The sequence below is a fragment of the Brachyistius frenatus genome, unplaced genomic scaffold, assembly GCF_029030835.1.
Source record: "Brachyistius frenatus isolate BFR_SWC_R1_liver_20210118 unplaced genomic scaffold, ASM2903083v1 Contig_332, whole genome shotgun sequence".
In the NCBI taxonomy this organism is placed as follows: Eukaryota; Metazoa; Chordata; class Actinopteri; family Embiotocidae; genus Brachyistius; species Brachyistius frenatus.
Genome location: NW_027210931.1, coordinates 38,260 through 65,307, shown reverse-complemented (window position 1 = coordinate 65,307; position 27,048 = coordinate 38,260). Strand labels below are relative to the sequence as shown.

The following is a 27,048-nucleotide window of genomic DNA, read 5'->3' as shown; positions in this document are numbered from 1 at the left end:
ATAGCTTATTTGTTCAACATTAATGTTCCTTTACCAATTGAAATGATTAAATTCTCATGATTGGCCAGGCATAGTCAAAGTGATGTATTTTAGGTCTCAAACATCAGAAATCTCTCAAAAATGTTCCGATATCACCACCTAGTGTCCTTTCTTGATACTAGTTGATGGTTCATGTAGCAGGTGGTGTACATTTGGATAAGGTTTTTTTTTAAAGTACACCTTCCCATGTGAAACAAGGAGGTGTAGATATGTGCCATATGCAGGAACATAGGCTTTCATTTAATTAAATAAACAAACCAATGAATACCTGTGAGCTTTCTCTAATCATCTACTCCGCTTTCAAAGTGTGATGTCTTCCACAGCAAAAGATTATGTCCACATTTGAAACATACACATTTTTGGTACATAGTGTTTATTCATTTACCCATGTTGTCTTTAGCCTTTTCCTCATGTGTTTGTTATACTGTTTTGTATCTGTGCTGTTTGTGTCACTGTGTGGACTGTGCTGACAGGTCATCATTGTAAATGAGAATTGGTTCTCAATTGATTTTACCTGGTTAAATAAAGGTCATATATATATAACAAATGTTTAAATGTAACCCCGCTATAAACTACACCAAATATTCCGAACAAAAATGTCCTTTTCTGAAGTAGAGATCTGAAATGACAGCAGATGACTGATGACAACAATGGGGGGGAAATAAGAGCTAGTACTCACCTTTTTCAAATGTTGTGTATCAACAGGTATCAGCCAATCATTGTATTCCATTGTGAAATTATACAGTAAAAACAAAATATGAGACATTGTTGATGTTCACAGTATCAAGGACAATTTCAAATATTCGAGTAACAAGACTAGGTTAAAAACTTTATATATGGGCCTACTGTCTAAAGTTAAAAACTTAGTATATGGCTGGACCCTGTATAGAATACTGTAGAGCTTTTAATTTGGGTACTGGGTACACTCTGGGGAATGAAATTCATGAAGGGGGCATTTGGGAATCGGCAAGATAACGTAACCATAAAGGACAGAAAAGTTTATTTTAAAAGTTTATCGACGCGCAAGAAAAAGTCACAATACATCAAAAAGTAAAATGTAGAAGTACAGGTACTGGTGAAAAACGTGGAACATTTTGAACACTTGATGAGAATCCAGGCATACTTTGTTGTTCCAGTTGCTTTACTATAATGCTGAATTTAATATATAACTATAGTGTTAATGTTAAAACGCATGCGGAAGCACCGACGATTTTTTTGTTGTTGTTGTTCTTCCCATTACAGAGACGAATTGCGCAATAGTCTATGCAAATTAACCTAGGCCAAATTTCACCCCAAGTCCGTTGTTTCCAGTCGGCGTGTTTTTGTGAACGTACCAGTCTCGCCCTCCACCCAAAATTAAAGATTATCAGGTAACTTGTGATGAATGTTTATAACAACGACGATAAAGGTTGCATCTTTGTTCTGGATGCATATAATACGTGTGATGTTTTGACATGAAGGTGTACGTTTGAAAATGACGTTTTATGGCCACGCGATCCTGTTTCTCTCACGATTAGCTCCCGAGCTAACGTTAGCCACTTCGTTTCCCGAATCAAGCTACCTGGCAGGAGTTTTGCAGCATTTATGAGTTTTAATTGAATTGACATCGATCTGCAACGTGGCTTCGGTTCGGATGTCGTACTGATACTAACACGAGCTAACCAAGTCGTGTTGTCCATCTGCGTCCAAAGAAGAACCCGCAGCCTCGTCCATTTCTGTCCCTGTCCATTTCTGTCCCTGTATCTGGGCTGTTTATTTTGTTTCTGGTCAGATCATGGAGTTTGCAGAGCTGATAAAGACGCCCAGGGTGGATGGGGTTGTCCTGCACCGGCCCGTCATGCCCACGGTGGAGGGGACTCTGTGTTTGACTGGTCATCACCTCATTCTCTCCTCCAGGCAGGACAACACGGAGGAGCTGTGGCTGCTTCACTCAAACATCGACTCCATAGAGAAGAGGTGATCATCCTGCTGTTACTCCTGTGTTTTCAGTGCAATCCTTCTGATTTGTGCACCTCAGATCAGAGCATTTTTTTTTTTTTTTTACGTGTCGATGTGCTTTACTCACTTAAATTTACGTTGGGTAGAGGAAGTGAAAGAGTTTTTGCAGGAAGTTTGAGGGTGACTGTTGGCTGTTACTGCCGTTTTCCCACAAAAGCTTCCTTATTGTTGTCCTCGGGCAGGGCTGGGGTGCGTACAGCCTGATCACTGAGCAGGCTGGCTGTAAGAATGATTACCGAATGCACACACGTGAACTGTACATGAATGACAATCCACGGCCGAGAGAGAAACCTAAACATGAGGAGTCATACAAAGGCCACCGTCAGCCTCATATTGATTCATACAGGGGAATTATTGCTGTACAGCAGTGTCAACCCTCAGCTTTTCTTTCCGTCACTCATCTTCATTACCTTTTGAATCGAATCTTGTCTTTTAGATTTGTGGGATCTCTGGGAAACATCATAGTAAAATGCAAAGACTTGAGGGTGATCCAGCTTGACATTCCTGGCATGGAGGAATGTTTCAACATTGCCAGCTCTATTGAGGTAAAAACAAACGCTCCAAATAATTCTTTTGTCCAACAGGAGAGTAATTAGAACTATTGTTAGCAGCAAGATGTTTTCCATTTACTGTGTACTGTTTATATCTGCAGTGTCAGCGGCAACTCTCCTTGGGATTAAAATTGTGTGTAACCAGTACATATTGTTATTCCTCTCAAGGCTCTGTCGACACTGGATTCAGCCTCCCTGATGTACCCTTTCTTCTACCGACCCATGTTTGAAGTCATAGAGGATGGATGGAATTCATTTCTTCCACAGGATGCCTTTAAAGATTTGGAGTCCATGGTATGGATATCACAGACAATACGTTTTGAGTGGTTGTACTCTTAAGTAGGCTGTGACATAAGAAAGTAATTTGCTTAACCCAGGGCTGTGAGTCCTAAGCTTTCTGTCATTCCCTCTCTTAATATGCCACTATCTCTTCTCTCAGACAGATGAGTGGAGACTGAGTGACGTCAACAAGGACTTCAGCGTGTGTCTGTCATACCCCCCTCTAGTTGTAGTGCCCAAAGACGTTGATGATGACACACTGAGGAAAGTAGCTACTTTCCGTCACGGTGGCCGTTTTCCTGTACTTAGCTACTATCACAAGAAGAACGGCATGGTGAGCACAAAGGAAATGAAGCCGTCTCTGGCTTTAAGTGTTTCTTTTGCCCTTCAGTGATTTGAGTATTACAGTGGCTGACAGTAACATAGCATACCACTCTTTGTAAATCGACACATTTCTTGAAAAGCCCTCAAATCACTTCCTCTCGCAGGTGATGATGCGAGCAGGTCAGCCACTGACAGGCACCAACGGGCGACGGTGTAAGGAGGATGAGAAGCTGATCAATGCCACTCTGCGGCCTGGAAAACGTGGGTACATCATCGACACACGCACCATCAATGTTGCCCAGCAGGCCAAAGCTCGAGGTGGAGGGTTTGAGTCTGAGGCCAACTACCCACAGTGGAAGAGGATCCACAAGGCCATTGAACGGTGAGAGGTTACTACAGAATTCTGGGGCTCCATATAAGTAATAACTGATCTTAGTGCAGTGTATATCAAGGGCCAGTTAAGTTTTTCACGTTTGAAAGGTAACATCTGTTAAGAAGAGTGGATAAGATGGATACTGGTTGTGTATTTGTATCATTGAAATCAAAGCATTCAATTTATATGAACGATTCAGACATTTCTTTTATCATTGTAACATACAGTATCTATTATTTCCAGATCTAATATCCTCCAGGAAAGCCTGATTAAGCTGGTGGAGGCATGCAACGACCAGTCCCACAACATGGACCGCTGGTTAAGCAAGCTCGAGGCCTCCAGCTGGCAGACTCACGTCAAGGAGATCCTCACCACCGCCTGCCTGGCTGCCCAGTGCATCGACAGGTCCGGGATCTATGTTTTATATGCTTGTTATACAATCCTGGAGCAGTAAATGCTATACTTGAAAAAGCCGGTGACACGTTGACAAAGTGTGAGCGTGTGTGTTTGTCCCAGGGAGGGAGCGTCGGTGCTCGTTCACGGCACAGAGGGGACAGACTCCACGCTGCAGGTGACCTCCTTGGCGCAGATCATCCTTGATCCGGCCTGCAGGACCATCAAAGGCTTCCAGAGCCTGGTTGAGCGAGAATGGCTGCAGGTGACCTTCCCTGAGCTTTAATGCTCTGCCTGACTTTTTCTTTTCCTCCCTTTTGGTAGAATTTATTTCTGAGCATTAAAGTACATGGCAGGACATCTCATTTGGCAAGACTGAGTTATATATATTTACTGCATGTTAGTTCAACAAGGGACATTGTTTGCCACAAATTAAGTTACAAAAACATCCAGTTAGGATCTGGATTTCTTTATGGGGACAGTTTTGGTATTCTCCTCATGGCCCCTCTAACCTCTTTGAACACCTCCCCAGGCAGGTCACCCGTTCCAGCAGCGCTGTGGCCAGTCTGCCTACTCCAACAGCAAGCCACGCCAAGAGGCTCCCGTCTTCCTGCTCTTCCTGGACTGCGTGTGGCAGATCCTTCGCCAATTTCCCTGCTCCTTCGAGTTCAGCGAGAGCTTCCTGGTGCTGCTCTTCGAACACGCCTACGCCTCTCAGTTTGGGACTTTCCTGGTTAACAGTGCATTGGAGAGGCAAGTCTGAAGTTAGCTGATGTTGGACCACCATCTTGTGCCAGCCATTTGGGTCTTTAAAAAACAGTGTAACGTACAATGTCTGTCTACAAAAGTAGATAAGTCATTGCTCTGTTAATCTCCTATTTGTGCCATTTATTTAGGAGTTACATCTTCCAAATATATATGATGGAGCTTTTCATCACTTAAGCTGTTTGCCATGAACAGGCTTTGTTAAAGCTGACGTGGATAAAGTCACTTTCCCAAAGTCACTTCTAAAGTTTTTATTGAAGAAAAGGAAAATTGTCCCTTCAGTTTGGTTGTCCTCTCTCATTCACATACATATGTGTTCTTGAGGGTACAAGCCCACTGTTAGAAACTTTTAGCAGCTTCTGTTCTTACTCGGCAACTGAACACCCTCTTACCTTTTTCCACAGAGCCAGATTGTCTCTGCCTGAGAAGACCGTGTCCCTCTGGTCGTGGGTGAATCGGCCTCAGGAGCTGGAGCGTCTCACCAACCCGCTCTACGAGGCCAACAGTCTCGTGATCTGGCCCTCTGTGGCCCCTCAGAGTCTGCTGCTGTGGGAAGGTAAGAAGAAAACAAAAAATGTAGTGACTGAGATCATATACAGTAGGCGGTAGGTAATGTCAGAGTGTATTATACACTGCAACAAAAGTAAACTCAAAGGGAAAGAATGTAGAATACTGATCACCTTTGTCCTTATATCACAGATAGAATGGGTGAAGGTAGTAGTAAGTGAGCGTAAATGGATTTAAAACCAGGTTTCAGGTCAGTAAAGTGGTTGAGTGGCTGAATCAGAGCAAAAGCGGATTAGGGCCGCCTTAATCATCACAAAGCCTATTGCTCAATGTCACACAAAAACAGTTTTATTTCAGCTAAAGCTTTAAAATGAAGGTCACACATTTTATACTTTTATAACCTGTGTATGAAAAATGTTCACCTTTTTGAAGTATGTAAATGTGGAAAATGATTTTAAATTTTAAAATACACCTGGGAAGTTTTGTTTGGGGCAGCACAGTGGTGCAGTCGTTAGCACTGTCAGCTTCCAACTAGATGGTTCTGGTTGACTGGGGCCTTTCTATGTGGAGTTTGCAGGTTCTCACTGTGCTTGCGTGGGTTTTCTTAGGGTGCTCTTGCTTCCTCCCTCAGTCCAATGACTAACATGCTAGGTTTATTGGCAAATTTAAATTAGCCAAATATGTAAATATGAGTGTGAATAATGGTCTATCTTTCTATGTTGGCCCTGTGATAAACTGGCAGTCTGTCCTGAGTGTCTCCTGCCTTTGCCCATAATGGATAAATGGAAGTTTTGTTGGTTTTAATGGAAATTTTGTGACTGGGAGTGTTCTACTCTGCTGGTATTATTGCTGATATTGTTTTCAGGGACAGACAGTCTGATCCTGTGTGTCAACCATTAAGTCTACATGCTGGGAACTTAGACCATGACACGTTAGTTGTGGTTTTGACTCATTCTTTGGATTTATGTGCAGACTGATGGCAGGCTTAAACCTAAAACCTGAGTAAGCTATTGGCTACAAACCACCACTATTAATTAATAGATTAAAAAGTTTCCCCTCGGGGATTAATAAAGTAAATACCTACCTACTACCTACTCCCAACTATAATTAAATTTGAGCTCAGAGAGACGTTCTAAAGTCTCACCAGCAGAGGGCACCATTGATTTCACTATTTGAACCCTTGATAAACTAGATAAACCCTCTGAGCCACCAGTAACTATCCCCACCTACAGTGATTCAAAGTTACATAAATAACGACAAGCATACATATATATTATTTTAAAAGTAAATTTGTCATGGCAACAGCAAACCGTTTGAGATTTGATAAACAACACAACATGCTCAAATTTCTCAGTTTTCCTCTTACCTTTGATCCTCTCCAAGCAGACAAAACTCCCACTTCTGTAAAGATAAACATTTAATCTGAACTTTAATTAATAATGAAAGTATATTTGGTTGCAGCTCTGCAGTGAATTATAAGCATTGGAAATCATTTATTTAAAAATGTAATATTGTTCTGTCTAAACAGTTAAAATGAAATAATCTTAAAAATAACTGTGGCTTTTTTTAACGTGTGTTTGTGGTGAACATCCTGCGATAAACTGCCTTTATGAATCCTGTTGCATGATTAGGTAAAACATATATCTTTCCATTTTCAGCATTGCTCAGATTGCGCTTAGGCCACATCAGGGATTTGTCTTATTATGGGTTGTACAGAACGTGTCCTCCTTGACACCTCAGCCCCCGTAGCGGGACAGCGAGGAACGTTTTACTACCAGATCTCAGTTAACAGTCACATGCACGCTAATCTTAGTCCTGTGGCACGCCTCTCTAAACCTGACTGCAGCAACAGTATTACACAACACAATTATAAATGTAATGGCTTTCATAAGGAATAGGTTATATAAATATATTTAATTGGTGTATAAGAAGAATTTATGTTGAAATATTGTGGGAAAGGCCCTCAAGTGTCAAAATGGTGGTAAACAAAACAAACAGTGATAGCAGGCTAATGCGGCCGGATTACCACAGCAGTCAATAGTGGTTTATTGAAATGTTTTGTGCTCTTTTCTCTCGAGGTGCGTTTTGAGTGTGAAACTACCAGGCAGCTCACAGCTGAGTGTAAATGAATGGGATCTAAGATTTGTGTAATAGTCATAACCATTTTCATTAATATTAGTAGGAGAAACTTGCAAACCCTAAGAGTAGGCAGCTAAGAGCAGCATGGTGTTAAATTTGAAAGGATATGCTGTTTTTTTTGTTTTTTTTTAATTTTTTTTTTTTTATTAAACATAAATGCACTTAAAGCTTGGGTTTGCGGTTCCCTGTTAAAGGCAAAACCTTTCTGCCTTAAGCCCTTCCTACCAGACGAGCAAGGTTATATGTAGCGCTTCATATGAGCATGAAACACGTGTTGCCTGCCTGAACACGCAAGCAGTTGCACCCACCGCCATGACCTAAGCGATGCACTCCTGGCTAACTGCCTTAAGGACCGATGCTTTAACGTCTGGGTGCGCGAGGAGCCCGGTGTGCAGTCAATCGCGTGCCCTCTGGTCGCGGCCTGCGACAATCTCAGCACAATGCAGAGTTTTGCCACAGTCATCCTCGAAGAGTTGAGCCGTGGAATTGGATGCTTCCTAAGTGTTGCCAATGCTTGATTAGCAACTTTTTCTCCGGTATTTTCTGCCACCGAATCAAACTTAATATCTGATGGGACATATACACACATCTGAATTTGTAGAACCGCAAATAGGAATGCCCTCTCTCTGAAATGACCCACGATTGGCCTGAAGTCTCTGTCATGGGCTAGATTTTATAAAGCCTGAATACAGAGCAAAGACGAGGTGCAGTCGTCTTGTGCTCTTTCAAACCACTTGAATTACAATATGCTTAAAGGTTATTATGGAACGTTTGCCCAGTGAGTGTAAAAATAACCCTTGCCTTTCCCAGCTTTAATTGAAAGAAACATAAGAAATCAGTACGTATTGGTTGAAATCACAACTTTTAATGGATGTACTGAAACTGAAACAATTAGTTGATTGACCAAAAACTTAACCAGCAAGCAAAAATGTCTAAAAAATGGGGTGTTGTGAGTTGTAAGCGGTTAGTGATGGTGAAAAGAACAGGTTTTTTTCTTCACCTTTGAGTTAATTTTGATGGGCTCAGTATGGCAAACTTTGAAAAGGTCACAGGGGAATCTGTGTCATGCTATACGAAAGGGAAAGCTGGGGGAAGGGGGTCTAGATGCATGATGGGTCATCAGGTTCAGGCTTTCTGTATGAGAGGCCTCCTTTACTACCCAAAGCCTTTGAGTCACAGCCTCATTCTATACGAAGTGGAAAATGACATTTGAGAACGGACTGAGCACGTGACATTCTGCTAACGCAGCTCTTTCATAGAAAGTGACACACACTGCTGTGCATACTTAAAAGAACCACATAGGCGTCCAGATCTCTCGCTGCTGATGTGGACACTTGTGTGGACTGCTAGTGTGCTTAAATTCTTTACATACCACATACTCCTGAATGTTCTGTCGCATTTAGGGCAAAATTGTCCTCATTTAAATTTGACAGGTAACTTCAGGAAGAATATAGAAAATAGATATTGTCATGAATGAATGACGCAAGTATGTGACGGTGTCATTTGCGTGGAATTAGACCGCAGGTTGATGAGTTTTAGTGTATTTGCTAAAAATGTTTGTTTGTAAAGGTTTCAATTTCTTTTAGTGGGGTAACTTAAGCTGCAGTTTTCTATTGCTTAATTTGTATCCGTGTAATTCAAGGACAAAGAAGTTTTAAGTTCCTCTGTGGGCATTGATTAAACTTGTAAAAACTCATCTCTGGTCATCAAAACAACATATGCAATTTTTTTTCCCCAAAACAAATTCCCACATTGCATTTGAATTGTCTTAAATGTAACTCAACACCTTAATGTCCCTTAATACGTCTTAATTCATTAGTTAGCAAATAATCCCCACCCACCCCTTTGCCGCTTGCCTGCTGCTGATGTGGAAAGCCTCGCATGCCATTTGACTGCATTGGTTCTTTAGGTTTGAGGCGTATGAAACCCTGGTTGTTGGAGTCCGTGCTTTCGAGACTTTCAGACTGTCAATGCAAGTCACAATTCAAAGATGTTGACTGCTTATTTCACTCTTGATATGTCTAATGGCATATAAAAAAAAAAAACACCATATGAACATTTTAACCAGGTTAAAAACTTGATTTGTAACAAAGTTGAAGTGTAACAAAACCATCTTCTACCCGATAATAAATAAATGACAAGAAATTGGGATCTCGATATCTCAGTAAATCTCTGTAACCCACAGATGTGTCACTGTCCTCTCAAAGAGTTTTGATTTCACAAGGCTCAGGTGATTGACACACTTGTTCTCAATATGACAAACAACTCCCTTCCATCCAACGTGATACATTCCAGTCATATTGCACATCTCAGAGGTCACATTTATTCCTCTTACAGGGCCGCACCCTGTTGTTTTGCAATCGGGTCACATGTGCTCTGTTTATAAAGATATCAATTCACATTCACATTCGCTTCAGTCTCAAAACTTCTAAACTTAAAACCTTTATGATGAAGTTTACAACTATGCCAAGCTAAAATGACCTGAATCATCGTCTCGCTGTGCTCTCCTTTGCCCTCCAGACATTAACCACTACTCTGCGTTGTTGTAAAATTTCCTTTAATAATGACATTTAATTAGTGTATGCATTCTTAGCTAAGTCTCTTTGCTCTTCACGTTATTGTTTTTCTGCCTTTGATATTTTAATGAAGTTGTCCTTTGTGTTTGTTTGCACTTTTGGGTTTTAATATTTCCTATATTTTAGCGAATTGAATCAGTCTCGGAGAACCACTCCCAGAACGTTGATACACACTGTCTAGTTCCTATTATTTAGGTTTTATGCAAGTAACTAAGTTAATATGTATTAAATGTAAGCTCTATATTGTTACATGCGTGTGCTGTAACTGCACACGCCGCCTTTATTGTGAAAATCGGAGGCAGTATTTCTAACCCAATAAAAATAGGAGAAACCACTTTCTCATAATGTTTTGGTCCTTTTTTAATCACTTACAGTGCCCTCCTGCTCTTCTATCACAGGAGTGTTTCTTCGCTGGAACCGATCCTCCAAGTGTTTGGACGAGGCCTTCGATGAAATGGTGCACATAATTGAATACAACAAGGAACTTCAGAACAAAGTAAACAGCCTGCGCAGGCAGCTGGCCCAGCTGGAAACCGAAGATCATCTGCTGCATACGCCATAGAGAGAGAGAGAGAGAGAGACCCGCTAAAGGAAGCGAGATGGAAGAAAGAGGTAGAAAGTGTGAAAATAACTACTTACAAACAGGTCAGTGTCAGCCTGGTTTTAGGCATTTTTGTTCATCTGAAAACATAATCTAGAAAATGAACATCATCATCAAGCTCTTCAATTTTTAAAATCTTATAGTTATTCTTCACACAGTGAACATAAATCAATGTACTTAAACCTGTACATCTTTTGTAGTCTCTCTCTTGGAGAAAACATGTAGAAAAACAACCTCAACATTTCTCAGAATGCTGCTAAAAACTGAGCATCCTTCATCTCAATGTCCTCTTATATCAGCTTGCCTACAGTACACTTCATGTATACACACCAAAATGATTTTCTTAAACTACGCTTCACAGTTGCTAAGCTTTGTCAAACTCCCCCACCCACATGGACTGTCTTACATTTACACACACACACACGTCTTCACATTCAGCGAGTCCATCTTCTCCCAAAAAACGACATATTATACTTTTATTTATTTGTGGCTATTTTTTTTTTTTTTTTTGAGAATATGTGGCGAAATTTCGAGGACAGTTGAAGAGAAACAGTGTGGGGATGACTACAGGGTTCATATTTTCACCAAACATCCAGCTGAATGTATACGGCGCTGAACCACTGCAGAGTAACTATGGCAACATATAGGGTACTAGAAGGCAATATGTGACTTTGCTGCACGTTGAGATGACATAACAAGTGTAGGTAGGGTCACCACCTACTGTACAATGAGAGGCGAGGTTTGCATAATATATATCTGACCAAAATATCGTGATTCTTGTACATTTATCAGATCATTCCAATGGACAGATTTTAAACAAACTAATTACACAGAAAATTGATTTAATACAACCTCATAAAGCAGAAAGGCTCTTGAACGTCCAACCTCATTATCTGAAATAAATATTAAAATATGTATAAGAGAATGAGGCTGAACAAATGTAACGATTGTGCTCAGGGTCTTGTTGTTATGGTTACAGTAACAAGGCCCTGGTTATCAGGGAGAGTTGACAAGAGTTGATCAATTACACTAAAGTGTGATATTGCTTTAAAGACCAATCTATATTTTGGTAATAAAAGTTATACAATAATTGTAGCACTCAAGTACGTTATTCAACAAAACGCATATGAGTTTTATAGTTTCAGAACTGATGCACTTTGTGTGAAAAGTATTTCAATTTCTTTATGTGTATATATGTGGGTAAACATCGTACGATACTCCAGTTTCAGAAATATACTCTTCTTATTATAATTTTTGTTGTTAACATATTAATTTGTATGCGATTAACAGCTGTTGCCATATTAGACTAAAGAGTTCTAAATGTTAAAGGAAAAAAAAAATGCCAATACGTCCACCTCAGGCGTCGTTACATCAGGTGTCATATTTTTGTCAACAACCCCAAAATCATAGCGAGTTAATGGTCAGTAAAGCCACATAGAAACATAAGGTTTCAAAATCTTTAACTTCGCCGTCATTATGGAGCAGTGAAAAATTTCTAAGACAGTGTCCCTAAATTCTCAGCTTTCAATGCTGTCCATGGAAATACTATAAGCTGAAGCAGCACTGTAAATATAAAAATGTCTTCATGTTTGGCCCGTTTTGTTTGTTTGCCAGTAACGAAATGCTTGTTTCAATGTCATCTCAATACATCAAAGCTACTTTGCCTCAAGAAGGCTGTCATAATCACACTAAACTGAACTTATTCCAGCCACCACTTTAAACTGCTTTAAAAAGAGAAAGTTTACATGTATATTTCATGTGTGCACTATTTACGTTGTTTCCTATTCAGCCAAAAAGACACGCCATCTTGATGCTTTCTGTGTGCATGAATGGAACAATGAGTCCAACCAGAGTAATAGTGTGATTTATAGTTTTACTACGTTTATTCTGCTTGCATTATGCAGAATATCTCTACATGATTGCTGCTTTGTCAAAAAGTTGGCAAAACTCTAAAAAGAGTACTTTACTGTGGACAAATAATCACTTTGTCTGTTGTACTTATTACGTTTGTGCAATGCCTTACTGTAAAATCAAAATAAATATGGATGTACTTTTATCACTGCTAATCAAACATCTATTATTGCTCAAAATATTTAAATGTTTTTTTAAGTTTTCAAGCCATTAAAATTACAGAACAAAATATGAATCCCGTGAGTTTTTTTCCTCACAGCATGTCCTGTGTAACAGAGTCACCAGTTTAGTTTCATTCTTAGCATTTAGATGACCCAAAATAGAACTTTATTTTTTAACTTTATGTCATGTGAAACAGTGACTCTCAGTTACCCTCAACTTTGTGGAGTCTTTAATTGTCTTGAAGCTCATTGTTTTGGTTTTACCAGTATTTTAGTTTTGATTCTGTCTCACCAATCTCACGTACCCAATTTTTTGGCACGACATGCAGCTGTTTCTACGAAAGAGCTCTAAAATCCCTTTCCACCTGACAAAGTTACTGACTATCTGTGAACCTAGTGGAGTATGTAGCAGAGAACGAGCCACATACGTTCAGGCATTGACCATAACAACTTTTACAAGGTCAAAATATGTCAATTTGTCCTAGTACTCCCAGGTGGTAGAAGAAAATCTACTTAAACAAATTATTTATTAATTATTAATATAAAATAATTTTATAATTGTTTTATTTTATTTTTCTTTCTCAAAACAGCAAACTGGATTTGAAATACATGATCTATAACATGTAACATGACACTTCATTGGCAGTGACCAGATCATATGATGGAGGAGCTGTTCTCCACTATAATGGCAGGTGGCATGGAATTCAATTTTCCCTTTGCCTGTCCCCTTATAGCTTCTACAGAGATTGGTAAACAAGCACCCCAGCCACCTCACTGAATATGTTGCCACTGCTGTGACAAAGCACTCATCTGATGAGGTGATGGGAATAAATAGCCAGAGATCAGCTGCTTGTCATGTAATGACAGCCACAGTGTTTACACTACTACCATTCAGCCATCTTTTCTCCGTATTAGCGTGACCTTGTGTCTCTCACTACACAGATTTTATAGCTGAAAGTCTTGCTTTACTAATCACACAGGAGCCTTTGATGGCCTCTTGAAACAAAGAAGGATGGTGTGTACCCTCGATTAAGTTTGTTACTTTGTGAAGTAACAGATTTGAATTATGTTAAACTTTTTAATCCCTATTTTAATGGCGAGCTGGCTAATCTCATAGTTATCAGGTATCGTTTTCCTCTCGTGTTTCCTGAGAATGCACAGGGGAGGATCGAGGTTATCTAAGTTCATCCAGCAAAATATGTATTTGAATTTTTTTTTTTTTTTTTAATTTTTTTTAATGGAGGTAATCGAAACTTTCCTTTGAGATATACAGGTTTTGTTTTGAGTAAAAATGTGCCAGTTCACAGATGAACTTGTTTTTGAGGTAGTCATTTTCTCTTTGGTGATGACAGGCGTGGGGGAGTGTACACATCCACCACTCACATTGCAGCACATATCTTAAGCCCCACCCTTCGGTCGCTCCATTAAGAAACATGGTCAGTCTCTTTGGCCCGTACTGCAAACAAACCTCAAAGTCAAACGGGGTGTGCACATATTTGCATCATACTTTTTGCTGATAAACACAATTAGATTCTGCCACATTCAAATTAAAGAGGCTGTATAGCTCCACCTTTTTATTTACTGTCATAAAACCTGCAGTGCAGCCTTAATAGTTTTGTGTGAAGTGCCTTTTAAAGTCATTAAAAGTGTTTGATTGCACAACTCCATCAGTTCTGCAATTTGTTTGCTTCTTGCAGAAGCCAGCTACTTACTGACATATCTAAATATTTGTGTAAGCCTTCTGTGTCCGTAGACACGTGAGATTGTTTGATTCACGAGGTCAAATTCGTTTGGCCAAACCTGCTCTTCAGGCAATGCAAATTTCTTTTGCCCTATGATGGGTGGATTTTTCTACACAGTAATATTGAAAGGATTGTTGTTTGGCAGTACAATATAGTTGAGTAATACCATACAAATATCACAGTTAAACTAGCAAATAGTGATATTACATGTAAAAGAAAATAAAGCTTTTAATGTATTCATACACAAGGCAATTCAAAAACATTCAAAATGATACTTTAAAAAAAACATAAAAGACAATAAAAGCAGAAGAAAACAAATACATGGTTTAACATTAAAAATAAGTATTAAGTATGTATTTACTTTACCGGAAAGGCTCAGCAAACAGTCATGTTTTAAGCCCTTATATAAATGAGTTCTTTCTAGAATCTTGTTCCACAGGTGGGGAGCATAAAACCTAAAAGCTGCTTCACGTTGCTTATCGTTGATTAAGGGAAAGCTGACTAAGCCTGTTTCAGATAACCTGTGGGGTCTTAATACTTCAGAACGTAAAGTAAATCCACAATGCAATACAGACCTGAGACCATTCAGAGCTTCGAAGACAAGTAATAGGATTTTAAATTGTATACTTTGAAGCACAGGAAGCCAGTGCAGTGTTTCACTTTTGTGGTCCTAATGATGAATTGGCAGCAGTATTCTGGATGAGCTGCTGCTGTTTGGTTTGTTTTTCGGATTACAATAGTCTAGCCCGGAGAAAATAAAAGCACGAACAAGTTTTTCTGGATCTTGTTTACACAGAAAGTTTTTTTTAATTCTTTAAGGTGTGCTAATTGTGTCATGGTAATGTGGCTGGTAAAATTTAGTTCCAAAATCATAATTGTGTCTTGACGGCTTTATTTTTCAATTTTTGTGACATGGATTCAAAGTGAGCGTTGACTTAAAATCTTGGTTCTTTGGGACAAAAACATTATTAATTTTTTTTTCTGTGTTCATTTGTAGAACATTCTGGCACATCTACTCCTTGATTTGTTCAATGCACTTATTAAGCAAATGTAAGGGGGCCGTAGTGACCTGATGACACTGTTATGCGCCATGTGTTGTGCGTCATCTGCATAATTATAGTACAATGTTCCAAATCTGAGAGGCAGCATTTACAGGCCCGAGAATGGATCCCTTTAGGAACTCCATATGTGATTTTTGTTTTCTTAGACTCATTGTCAACAATTAACACAAAACAATTCCTATCTTGAAAATAGGATTTTTAACCAAGTTAGCACAGTCCCTGAAAGTCCCACCCACTTTTCCACTCTGCTGAGAAGCATATTATGGCCAACTGTGTAAAATGCAGCACAGAGATCCAGTAACACTGACTGAAGGTTTTTGACGTGTCACTGCTCACATGAATGTCATTTAAAACTTAAAAGTTTTTTTTTAAGAAATTGTTTTGCAACAGAAATGTGTTAAGTTAGTTAAAAACAGCTTTTTCAATTATCTTTACTTTAAAAAAAAAAAAAAAAAGTGTGATTTGATATGGGTCTAGGTATCCCAATTTGACTTTTTAAAAGGAAGCTTAATAACTGTTCTTTGGGGGGAAAAAACATATTTGAAGACGTTTGTTGGGAGAGCAGCAGAAAGTAAGTGTTGAACTCTTTTGTTTGTCAAGTTTGCATAATCCAGGTGGTGAATAAGTGTCAAATTTATGTGGAGGCATAGGCAACATCTGTCTTGTTCTCAGAATGTTATCTTTGAAGATAGATGCAAAGTCATTGCATAAAGATGTGTCATTTTAACTGAGTTTAATTTTCAGACTTTGTCAGATCCTCAGAATTTTAGCTGAGAAAAAGATGCAAAGTCATTTAGTAAATATGCTGTAAATTGCAAGTAAGAGCTGTTTTCAAGTGTTTTATGAGAACAAAAAATATCTTTGAGTTTTTACTGTTGGACAGAAGAAAAAAAAATCACTAATTTGAAACATGGACTCTAGGAAATTGGGTTAAGCAAAATTATTTTGTGGACAAATCGATTAATAGAGGTGGGAAATCCAAATGCGGCGTATTTGTGCAAACATTCAGTTTGTTTGCCTTATGACGACCACCTGGCTATTACTGACTACATCCAGTATTCATCACTATTATCACATGTTTCTTTGGACAGTCTCACTTCTTTGGAGGCAAAAGAGTAGTGTAGTTGCGGTTGTAGTTTTGACCGGCAAGTGAATGGACACATTCACATGATGTACTGCCACGCTGCGCCGGGTGTCGGTGACGGTTGAATGGGAGGGGATGGTCAGAGAGGGAGGACCGCACCTCCGGGGCTCCACCAATCCGAGAGAAAGCCGGTTTCCCCTGAAACCAGATGGCCGCTGATATATAGCTTGAAGACGCAGCTGATGCAACACTAGACAGAGATAACACAGACGCCGCGTCAGAGCGCTGAAAGCGACAGGATCAGCTCCAAGCAGCAAGCGGCATCTCTTTCTCATCAAGCAAGTCGGACAGGATTTTTTTTTTTAAATTTTTTTTACTGCTTATCGTCCTGGTGAGTAAATTGCTTTCGGTATACTGTATTTCATGTATTAATCTGCTCACGTTTAAAAATAAAATGAAATGTTTTAATTGATGTTTCAATCTTATATTTGTCTGCCGGGGACCACGTGCTTCTTGGATTGATTATAGTGTGCTTTTTTTTTTTTTTATAATATGCTCAATCGAAATTTCTTGTTGAGACCCTCAACCTTGTGCTTTTGGCAAAGGCAAAAAAAACAAAACAAAAACCCGGCTCAGGCAGCGTGCCAAGATAGCTTCAATTCGGCGCACTGGCTTGGTTTCAATTATCTGGGTGGCTGACTGTTTCTCACACACAGATCCCTCTTTTGGAAAAGGTTTCTCACTCATTAATACATTTGCCAGCCTCTTAATAGTGCTCAGCATCACAAAAAACAAACAAACAAAAAAGCAACGATAGAGATCGGCGCCCGGTGCCGTTATGGAACTAAATTATGGGCATATCTATGATATGACGCGTTGCAAAAGAAAAGGGGGGATGCAGATCTGAGCCCCTATTACAAATGGCTTACATGGTGTGTAACGTGAAACGATGTTGGCACAACAGCGGACAGCTCATGATGTGGGGAGCATAGACCACGGGCTGAGATGGAACAGGAGCGCATAGCTTTCTCGCGCATAAAGTTGATGAAGTTTTATTGTTGATGCTTAATTTGTGATCTTTCTTTTTTCTTTTCTTTTTTTTTAAAATGTCTAATACAATGTATATGTTGTTAAATTACTACTTTTAAGGGGGTTAATACAAACGCAGTTTCATGTGATTTCTAAATCGTCCCACAAATACCTCCAAATTCTGCCTCGGTGATTGCCGACCTGGTCTTGGCACCGTTAGTCCGCTAGAAGGCTACTGTATACCGCTGTACGCCCTCTCTCCCTGATTGGCTGTCGCCGAAGGCAGGGCAGTATAAGTACGCTCAAGTCACTTTCTTTCTTCCTTTTTTGGAAGCTCCAAATTCACTCGGTAAGTCCATTTCTGAAGTGATGCGTTGCGGGAAAATTGGCGCATGTAAGTGATGAACAAATGAAGAAACACTAAAGATAAAGTTCCATTACATTTAACCCAGAACTGCGCTATTAACGCATCACGTGTAAATGATATTATTCACCCCGAGAGCTGCTTTTAGTTTCAGGCCTAATTGTTCTAGGTGCTCGGGTTTCCCTTGAGCGTTTCTGAAAATGAAATTGTTCTAATGCTGCATGAAAGTTTGGTAAAAGTTGTGATAATAATAAAGTTGCTAAATAATAATAAATAAAGTTTTGCTGTGCGCTCGAGTGCTCCTGTTGCGCTTTATTTTTTTATTTTTTTATTTTTATGGCTAGTCGGTCATTTGCATTCAGCTGTAGACTACGTGTCTTCCCTGTTGGTACATTTTCTTGCAGTTCAGAACCTTTTTCAGGTTTATTTTATGTAACTAGAAGATAGGTTAGGTTAGGTTAGGTTAGGTTAGGTTAGGTTAGGTAGTTAATTTATTAATCCACGAGGGGGATTTTTTTTTCGCTACAGCAGCATACAGAAGCAATAAGATAATAATAGAATAATAGAAAAGCAATAAAATAACAGTAAAAAAAAATATAAAATGCACAGGATATACAGTATATACAGTACAGTATATATCTATATATATTATATACAAGCTGGGAAGAAAGGGATGCAAATTAAGCCGTCTGCCTCAATGCCAGGTTCGTGGTCGAGTCCTCTGTTTGTCTCTTGGTGCCTGGAGTCTGGAGGGGAGCCCAAATCTCTTGACACAGAACTTGGGAGCTTTGCCCAAAAATTTTGCTGAAAGAGGCCACCAAATGATGGCAGTCAAATATATATATGTCCGTGATCCAAATATGCTCCCAACATAATGGGAATCAGAACTCTTCTCCTTAAAAGAAAAAAAAACTCTTGGCACACTAAATATCACTGCTGCCTGTGGAATTTGTGAGCCCTAGAGGGACCTAAAAGTCAACGCACTATTCTGTTTTTGTCCACCTGCAGGTACCAGCATGCCTGTCGTCAGAACCCTCAGCAAGGTGGCCAAGCAGGCCCTGCTCAGCAGCCCCGGGTGTGGCTGCCGGCCCCTCGCTGTGGCTGTACGCAACATCAGCTTCTCCCCTCGACAGGTGACTTCTGACGCGAGCTTCCACTCCGTGTCCTTCTCCGAAACAGACCACCCCAAGGTGCTCATCACAGGTACGCAACATCTGGTTCTGGGCAGTTTGCGACACTTGTTAAATACACCTGCAACATTTACTCTGGTTAGCCAACGAAAGCAGAGAGGATCGCCAGCTAAAGTGTGGGCGCCAAGGGCTTTGACCTTTTTCTTATGGCCCACTCTACTTCTTGGATACTTTAGTCTCCATGGAAACCAGCACTGATGATTATTAGCTGCTGTTCATTTAATGCGTGCTGTGTCCTCACTTAGTATTTGTGTCCTTTGCAGGTGGCCTGGGACAACTCGGGGTGGGGCTGGCCAAACTGTTGAGGTAGGAATTCACATTTGTCTGAGTACAAATGACACGTAGCTGATGTTAATTGCAGCATAACTTGTAACCAGTTCAATAATGTATTTAAAGGTGTGTAACGGTGACTTCTTTACAGGAATAGGTTTGGAAGGAACAATGTCATTCTGTCTGACATCAGGAAACCTCCCAGCAACGTTTTTCACAGTGGTGAGTTTAACTCTTGTAAGAAGTGTGTTCTGCAGTGTGAACTCTATTCATTTCAAACACACACCACAACCATTATACAATGTTCTGTTTTTAGTTTTCGAGACAGGTCACATTCACAAGGGTGTTTGATTACATTGCATTCATTCGTACAAAGCAGCGTCAGGTGCATTCAACAAGCAACAATGCCGAAATGTTAGATAAAGAGTTAGTTGCCCTCAAAATATCATATCTGTTTCGTGTCTGGAAAGTTTTTATTTCATCCCATGACAGACCACAAAGTTCCTCTCATGACTTGTATTCTTCCTTTCAAAAATTCAGGTATTTGGCAATCAGGGTTGTTTAACATGTTGCAAATGTTTCATAGCTGTTTGCCTCTGACTGAAATGCTCAAATAAGGGAGCTGCAGTGCTGGCAAATAAAACCTCTTCATATTGAGTTTTCTTTTATTTATGCTTGAGGGAACGTCACGATTTCCTGAAAAATGCTCCCGGAAAATTCACAAATCAATTCCTGACTCTTGCTCTGCTAAAGTCCAGTAATGAGCTGTCCAAAAGATGTTGATGATCACAGCAAGTAACAGCCTGCAGCTCCGAGGAAAAATTTGAGAAATATGCACCAGCGAAAACACACGTTTCGATACATTAGCAGCTAGTACAACAGTGGAAAAGGATGCACTGTAATAACAGCTCAGCATAAGAGGCAACATCCCTGACAAACAAGCACAATTGCTGTCACTGTAGACATTTGTCATTTTTGCCATTTTAATCAAGAACAATTATACCTCTAATATACAATGTTGAATCCTCTCTGTCCCCATCAGGCCCCTTCATCTACTCAGACATCCTGGACTACAAGAACCTGCGAGAAATTGTGGTGAACAACCGCATCACTTGGTTGGTTCACTACAGCGCCCTCCTCAGTGCTGTGGGAGAGGCTAACGTGGCCTTGGCACGCTCTGTGAACATCACTGGTGAGTAACTTCCTCTCATTAAGTCCTGCAGATTTAGTGGTAAGCAACAGCAATGTTCCCTGAAATGTTGAAGTGTAGTTTACTCAGTGATCGATTTATTTCTTAGGGCTTCACAACATCCTGGACATCGCGGCAGAGCACGGCCTGCGTCTGTTTGTCCCCAGCACCATCGGGGCCTTTGGTCCTACGTCACCCCGCAACCCTACACCGGACCTGTGTGTGCAGAGACCTCGCACTATCTATGGCGTTTCCAAAGTCCATGCCGAGCTGATGGGAGAGGTGAGAGTCCAGATTTTTATTTCGTCACTGCAAATCAAGACCACAAAGAACTGACTATCCTCAATGCTTATTCTCAATGCAAGTTATAATAGAGTAATGCCAGTTTTTTGTCATTATTGATTGATATTGACTGGTACGTATGACTGACAGAACTGATTTTACATTGGCCTTTTTTTTTACATGATCAATAAATTAGTCCTTCCTGTTCTTCCACAGTACTACCACCACCGGTACGGGCTGGACTTCCGCTGTCTCCGCTACCCGGGGATTATCTCTGCTGACTCCATGCCCGGAGGCGGCACAACAGGTATGAGCGATAAAGTTCGGACCGTATATGGTTTCAGTTTTAATGGAGGCCTATTCCTGTACCTCTCCTGCCATGTCACAAGCTTGTTATGCAACTGATTTATAACTGAGAATTCTTATGACTTCTATTTTTTTTAATCTCCATACTTTCACAGCCACATCACAGCCAATTTTTTGTTCTTATCACTTTGTTTGTTTTTTTCATAACTGCAGTATTAAATAAATCTTAGTCCAAATACTTTAGCACTGTTGCTTTTGTTCCTTTTTTCTATATTTAATCAGGAGGGTTCATTTCAGAATTGGTATAATGATCGTGTTTATTTTCTGTCAGATTACGCTGTCCAGATTTTCCACGATGCAATCAAAAGTGGCAAGTTTGAGTGCAATTTGAGACCCAACACGCGGCTGCCCATGATGTACATCGACGACTGCCTGCGTGCCACGCTGGGGGTGATGGAGGCGCCAGGTGACACACTCAGCATGAGGACTTACAACATCAACGCCATGAGCTTTACCCCCGAGGAGCTGGCCCAGGAGCTCCACAAGCAGATGCCCGAGCTGGAGGTCACGTATGACGTGGACCCCGTACGACAGGCAATCGGTAAGCCACCCTTTGATTTGTTGAGGCAAACACATTTTTTTTCTCCTCTGAGCAGCAATGACTGAGGTGACGAGTGACCAATACAGGAGAGTGAAACGCAGAATTTGCCTGAGATCGCTAAGATTTGTTTGAGTCAGCAGCTTTAAAGGCTAATTTGTGATATATTAAAGTGAAGTGTAACTAAGTAAACAAGCCGGCTCGGCAATGTCAGTTACACAACAGTATCTATTTAAAGTTTGCTAACGTTGGCCTCCATAAGCTAAGACTGTAGCACCAAAATCTCGGAGTGTATTCAATTTAACAGGGATGGGGTTAAACTTGCATGATTTGAGCTTTTCATTTGTTAGGTGTTCACGTTTTTTTGAAGATTTAGGATGGAAATGTTTACGTGATGCTTTAAATCCCAAACCGGCATGTTTTTAAATTATGTTCCACATATCTGTTTCCTTCCAGCTGACAGCTGGCCAATGAACTTTGACGACTCCAACGCACGGAAGGACTGGGGCTGGAAACACGATTACGATCTCCCAGAGCTCGTCCAGACGATGCTCAACTTCTTTGGCGCAGAAACACGCATGGCTCGTGCTAACTGATTGCACGCCGTATCAGTCCGAGAATTTTGTTTTTTGTACATAATGTAAAGACTGACCAAAGAGAATAGAGAAACATGGCCTGTACATAGTCGTTCCCTCATTTCTCTCCGTAAAAATCAGAAGGGCTCTGCTTGCCTGGCACAAGTCTCCAGAATGTAAAGGTGGGCGGGCTAGACAATCATCCCCGCTCCTGCCTATCTACCCCTGCTTAGTTCTCTTTTCCCCTTTTTCTGCTCGGACATTTGGGTAAAGAGCAGTTTATCAGTTGAAGGGTGTCAGTATCAGGGATATCGACTCAGCCTGTGAAAACTTGTTTGGACGAAAAACAAGATGGCTTGCATGTTGATGAATTGCGCAAAACGTTGCAATGTTTTCTGGGGGGGGGGGGGGATATCAAGTTAACAAATGGGGAATATTGCAGTGCGCATTTGTAAACAATTCTACCTGTTGTTTTATTTCCATGGATTGTCAAAATTCAGGTATGCCTAAAGCTCTTGAGGCTAAAATCAATTGAGCGATATACTTTGTGTCTTTGATGCACTTTAAAAGGAATTATATCTGAAAATTTCTGACAAATACATGAACATAATCACCTGTGGGGTTTGATCATCTGATAAGACGCATTTGTATTGCGAGCATTGCGGGGCAGTAATTGTTCTTCAGTTTATTCCAAGTAACATTATTTATTCTGTCGGTTTTAAATGTGTGAGAGCTTCATCGAGTAAAAGCGTTTCTTAACACTCTTGTTTCTAAGTGTTCATGTTCACTTTTATGTTATTTTATTTTTTTCATCAGCAGTCAGATTATTTTGACACAAAAAAGGGAAATGTGACACCATATGCCACATTTACATTTAGCCACGTTCAGTGGTGTCTGTAATTCTGTAAAAGAAATGCTGACATTGGTTTCTATGTAGAAGTCTTAGCGGGTTCTGTCTGTTCTTGGAACCACACGACAATCTTTGACAATAAAGCATTTTCCACATACCTCTGTCTGTTTCTGTGGTCGATTTCACACCTTCACAACATTTAGTTGTGATTTCCAACAATCTCTGTTGATATCTGACAAAGAAACCAAAGACAGTTTAGTTTTTACACTCAAGGTTGAGGTGAGCCCGCCATGCCAAACATTTTAGGACAAAGTGCACTTCGCAGTCTTTGAACTTAACTGTGAACACTTCAATCCTAGACACATATATTTGTTTGTCTTTCGTAAAGAGTGTTAGACATTATGTTTTAAAGGAATTAAATCCCCTTTATTTTAAAGCAGAACAAAAGTGCCCACCAGACAAATTTGGCTGTGAGTTACACAAGCAGTCGAGTATTAACTGGATATTACATCATTATGGTCAGCAGATAAAATCAGAGTATGATCCTAATGGACCAAGCTTAAAATGACGTGGCATTCTGAAACGTCTATAAAACACAATTAACAGCGTCACCTCAAGTATGACCTCTATCAATCTGACTTTTGGACACGTCAGCAAAAACAGGACTGCATTTTCATTTCATCACAGGAAAGATTTTAGTTTACAGCGTAAACAATTGTGTTCTAGTGTTGTTGACAACTGGGACCGGTAATAAACTATTTTCTGTGTCCAAAATGACCACACCATAAATGAACCAAAACATCTTCGGGCTTGAGGAAGGTTTATCAGTGAGACTAATTCACAGATTAAAAAAGATAAGGTTTAATCTTCATGTTACTAAATCCTTCCTTTTTATTTGACATTCAGTGTAAATTGAGTCAACAAGCAGTTGTTTAGCAGCAACTGTAGCAAAACTGGTTCAGATCTCAGCATGAAGGCTCAATGAACTTTGGGGTTCAGTGTTTTTGTTCCTGTTGACTCCACGCTGCCTAATATATGCAACTTCACTAAAATATTTCTGCATGTATTTAGTTGAGTGGCGTAGGCTTCAATCAGCAAGTGTGCAAATCTATAAATGTGTGTGTACAGAATGGCCCTCCAGTTATTTATCTAGACTTCAATCTCCTACAGATGAAGAAGAAGGGCCAAATAACCATCCCTTTGAAAAGTGCCTTTCTCAGCATATCAATAAAAGCACTGAAGTGGTGCTGCTGTATTTTGTTCACCAAACAGGATCATAAACTGTAACCCCGACGACAGCAATGTCCTTGACTCCACACTTGACAGCCCATCTTCAATTTCTCTATGTCAGTGATTGCTGCTGTTTCAGGTGATCTTGTTGACTGGCAGAGTGCACCGAGAGACTCTCTTTACTTCATTTTGATCAAGTGAAAGAGCATTCAGGCTCTTATATCACCCACACACTTACATAAGCTCTCATCACTACTCAGCACCTTCTTTGTCCCCGAATGTGTGACAGTAAAATGGCTGGTGTATTCTCCAGCTGGAATGATTTGTATTTTATAATTATAAGTCTCAACAAACCTTCTAAAGTTGCATGCAGGCTTTTGCAGACATTCCTGTAACCCCACCAGTTTTACACATCCAGCCAACTTTAAACAAATTAAATTATTTTGATTTTGTAACTTGTACAACAGAGGGAAGACAATATCAGCAAATCATGAAAACAACCCTGTAAGTACCTACATCATACTTGCAAACATGAATTTGTGTTAGTTTGACTGCAAAATAGCTGCAGTTTTGGTCTTTTTTTTTAGTCTTAAAAGAGTTTACAAATTACAGAATCTTTTATCTGTAAATTTGTAATTTCAATTGTCAAAATTATTTTTTTTAATGTAATTTCTGTTGAAAGATTGGAAGATTGTTGGTTGTCAGGAGTTCAGCAGGAATGTGGAACTGTAGATTAAACCAATATTTGCAGTGAATTTGCATTTATTTCCAAATAAAGCCTATGTCTAATTTAGTTTTTCAGCCTTTGAAAACAGGGAGTCTTTTTACTGACATTTAGCTACAAATTTAAGATGGCCCGAACTAAGAGCAAAGCCTGTACACTAACGCATGACTTAAAAAATAAAATAAAATATATATATATATATATATATGAATATCTCTCAGGATTTCCAGGACATATGTACATGTGCAGGCATGCACTGCATACATATAGAACTGATACTACTGGCTGCTGGCGTGTGGTAAGAGGCAAAATATTCCCTCCTACCAATTTTGTTTTGCATATCTGTATCTGAGTATGACTGAACATGTGTGTGTGTGTGTGTGTGTGTGTGTGTGTGTGTGTGTGTGTGTGTGTGTGTGTGTGTGTGTGTGTGTGTGTGTGTGTGTGTGTGTGTGTGTGTGTGTGTGTGTGTGTGTGTGTGTGTGTGTGTGTCTCGCAGACGAAGCTTTCCAAGAGGGAAGGGTGGGGTTTGGGGCTGGGGGGTTTGTGGGTTTGGAGATTTGGAGGAGGAAACAAAGAGGCATCTGAACAGGCATTCACTTTTTACTTCATGTTCTCTTTTCTTGTAAGGAAAATCTTGCCTCTTATGTAAGACCTCTCCCTGGGTGTGTACACACGCTTGCAGCCCTGCCTCCCACCAGCCAATCAGAGAGCTCCCTCGGTAGCCTGGGCCCCAGTGTTTTGTTCGTCATAGTGTAATAAGATTCGCACGCTGTGCGGCAGATTATGTTGGACCGTGGCAGAAAGTGAAGGACAAGACATAAAGAAGCACGGAGGAGGGAGGTGCTGGGCAGTGAGCCAAAGATGCCATAACCCTCTGTGCCACAGCTGTTATTTCACAAGGAGACCTGTTGCCATGGTAATGGAGGGCAAGACCCCCCCACCCCCAACACCACCACCACCACTACCACCAGCACCCTCCTACCCTATACATCCATGGCCTAAACTCCAGCCTCAAATGAAAACTGTGGAGGCAAGTATACTGTAAAGTATATCCCTCCCTTACAGTTCGAGGCTCTCAGACTGACTGGAAACAGTCAAGTCCTGTGGCTGCTTTATTCCTCATCTGTTTCCCAGTAACACACACACACACACACACACACACACACACACACACACACACACACACACACACACAGACAGAACAGTTACTTCTGGTTCATCAAAAAGCACAGGCTCGTCTTGAACGCTTTAATGTCTTTAATAATCTTAAAGTTTTAAATGCTTTATGATTATATTTATCATGCTGCCTTGGTGCAAAAAAGAATGTCGTGCTGTGAGACAATAAAGAAACTGACCTAAACTTCTTTACTGCCCTAGTCGACAGATTCTACAATTGATCCAAGAGTCAAAAATCAACTTTGAGTCTTGGACCATGGTTCCATTTATGATCTCCGTGATTCAATGATTCCTGTAACGAGCTCCGTATGGAGTTTTTGACCTTCACACTGCAAGTGCACAGTTTGAACATGTGACCCGTGCATAGGAAAGCCTTTTTTGAATCTGAATAACGTCCTCATGGCTGCAACATACAACAGCCTTCATTCAAGGTTAGCTGGAAAAGAGAAAGGCAAACAGGACTGCCAGCCAGACTGGCTGATAAGGCACAGTGACACAGAATATTAGGAGGTTTACTGTCATGTTCTTTCTAGGATGGTCTGGTGAGTTGAGATGATAATATGCACTGTCAGTGATCCCGTTCAGGCTTCTGTTACATAACCTTGCTTTAATCCTGTGCTTGAGGTAACTTTACCCACAGTTTTGTGGTCAGATTAGAGTTTCACACAAACCTAAAGGGATACCTGATGCTGGAACAGCAGATCAGGTGAATCTTGTTCACTTTAATCCCTCAAGTAAAGCTGTGCAACTAGGACAAG

General features: G+C 40.2%; 2 protein-coding genes across 3 annotated transcripts; both read left to right on the top strand.

Moving 5' to 3' along the window:
- The first annotated feature begins 1,322 nt into the window (after positions 1-1,322).
- Positions 1,323-12,691, top strand: mtmr9 (myotubularin related protein 9). Its single transcript, XM_069723511.1, has 11 exons — positions 1,323-1,409; positions 1,811-1,995; positions 2,474-2,582; positions 2,757-2,882; positions 3,028-3,201; positions 3,356-3,573; positions 3,808-3,969; positions 4,081-4,222; positions 4,490-4,710; positions 5,127-5,278; positions 10,343-12,691. Exons 2-11 carry the CDS (start codon positions 1,814-1,816, stop codon positions 10,504-10,506), a joined length of 1,650 nt encoding a protein of 549 aa, XP_069579612.1. The 5' UTR covers positions 1,323-1,409; positions 1,811-1,813; the 3' UTR covers positions 10,507-12,691.
- Positions 12,692-15,715: 3,024 nt separating this feature from the next.
- Positions 15,716-22,656, top strand: tdh (L-threonine dehydrogenase). 2 transcript variants are annotated; one of them, XM_069723516.1, is made up of 10 exons: positions 15,716-15,991; positions 16,512-16,895; positions 18,906-19,100; positions 19,351-19,393; positions 19,509-19,579; positions 20,400-20,549; positions 20,656-20,828; positions 21,045-21,135; positions 21,466-21,735; positions 22,189-22,656. In XM_069723516.1, exons 3-10 carry the CDS (start codon positions 18,914-18,916, stop codon positions 22,326-22,328), a joined length of 1,125 nt encoding a protein of 374 aa, XP_069579617.1. In that variant the 5' UTR covers positions 15,716-15,991; positions 16,512-16,895; positions 18,906-18,913; the 3' UTR covers positions 22,329-22,656. The 2 variants fall into 2 exon arrangements, with proteins under 2 accessions (XP_069579617.1, XP_069579618.1); XM_069723517.1 differs by lacking the exons at positions 15,716-15,991; positions 16,512-16,895 and adding an exon at positions 17,119-17,882.
- The last annotated feature ends 4,392 nt before the right edge of the window (positions 22,657-27,048 follow it).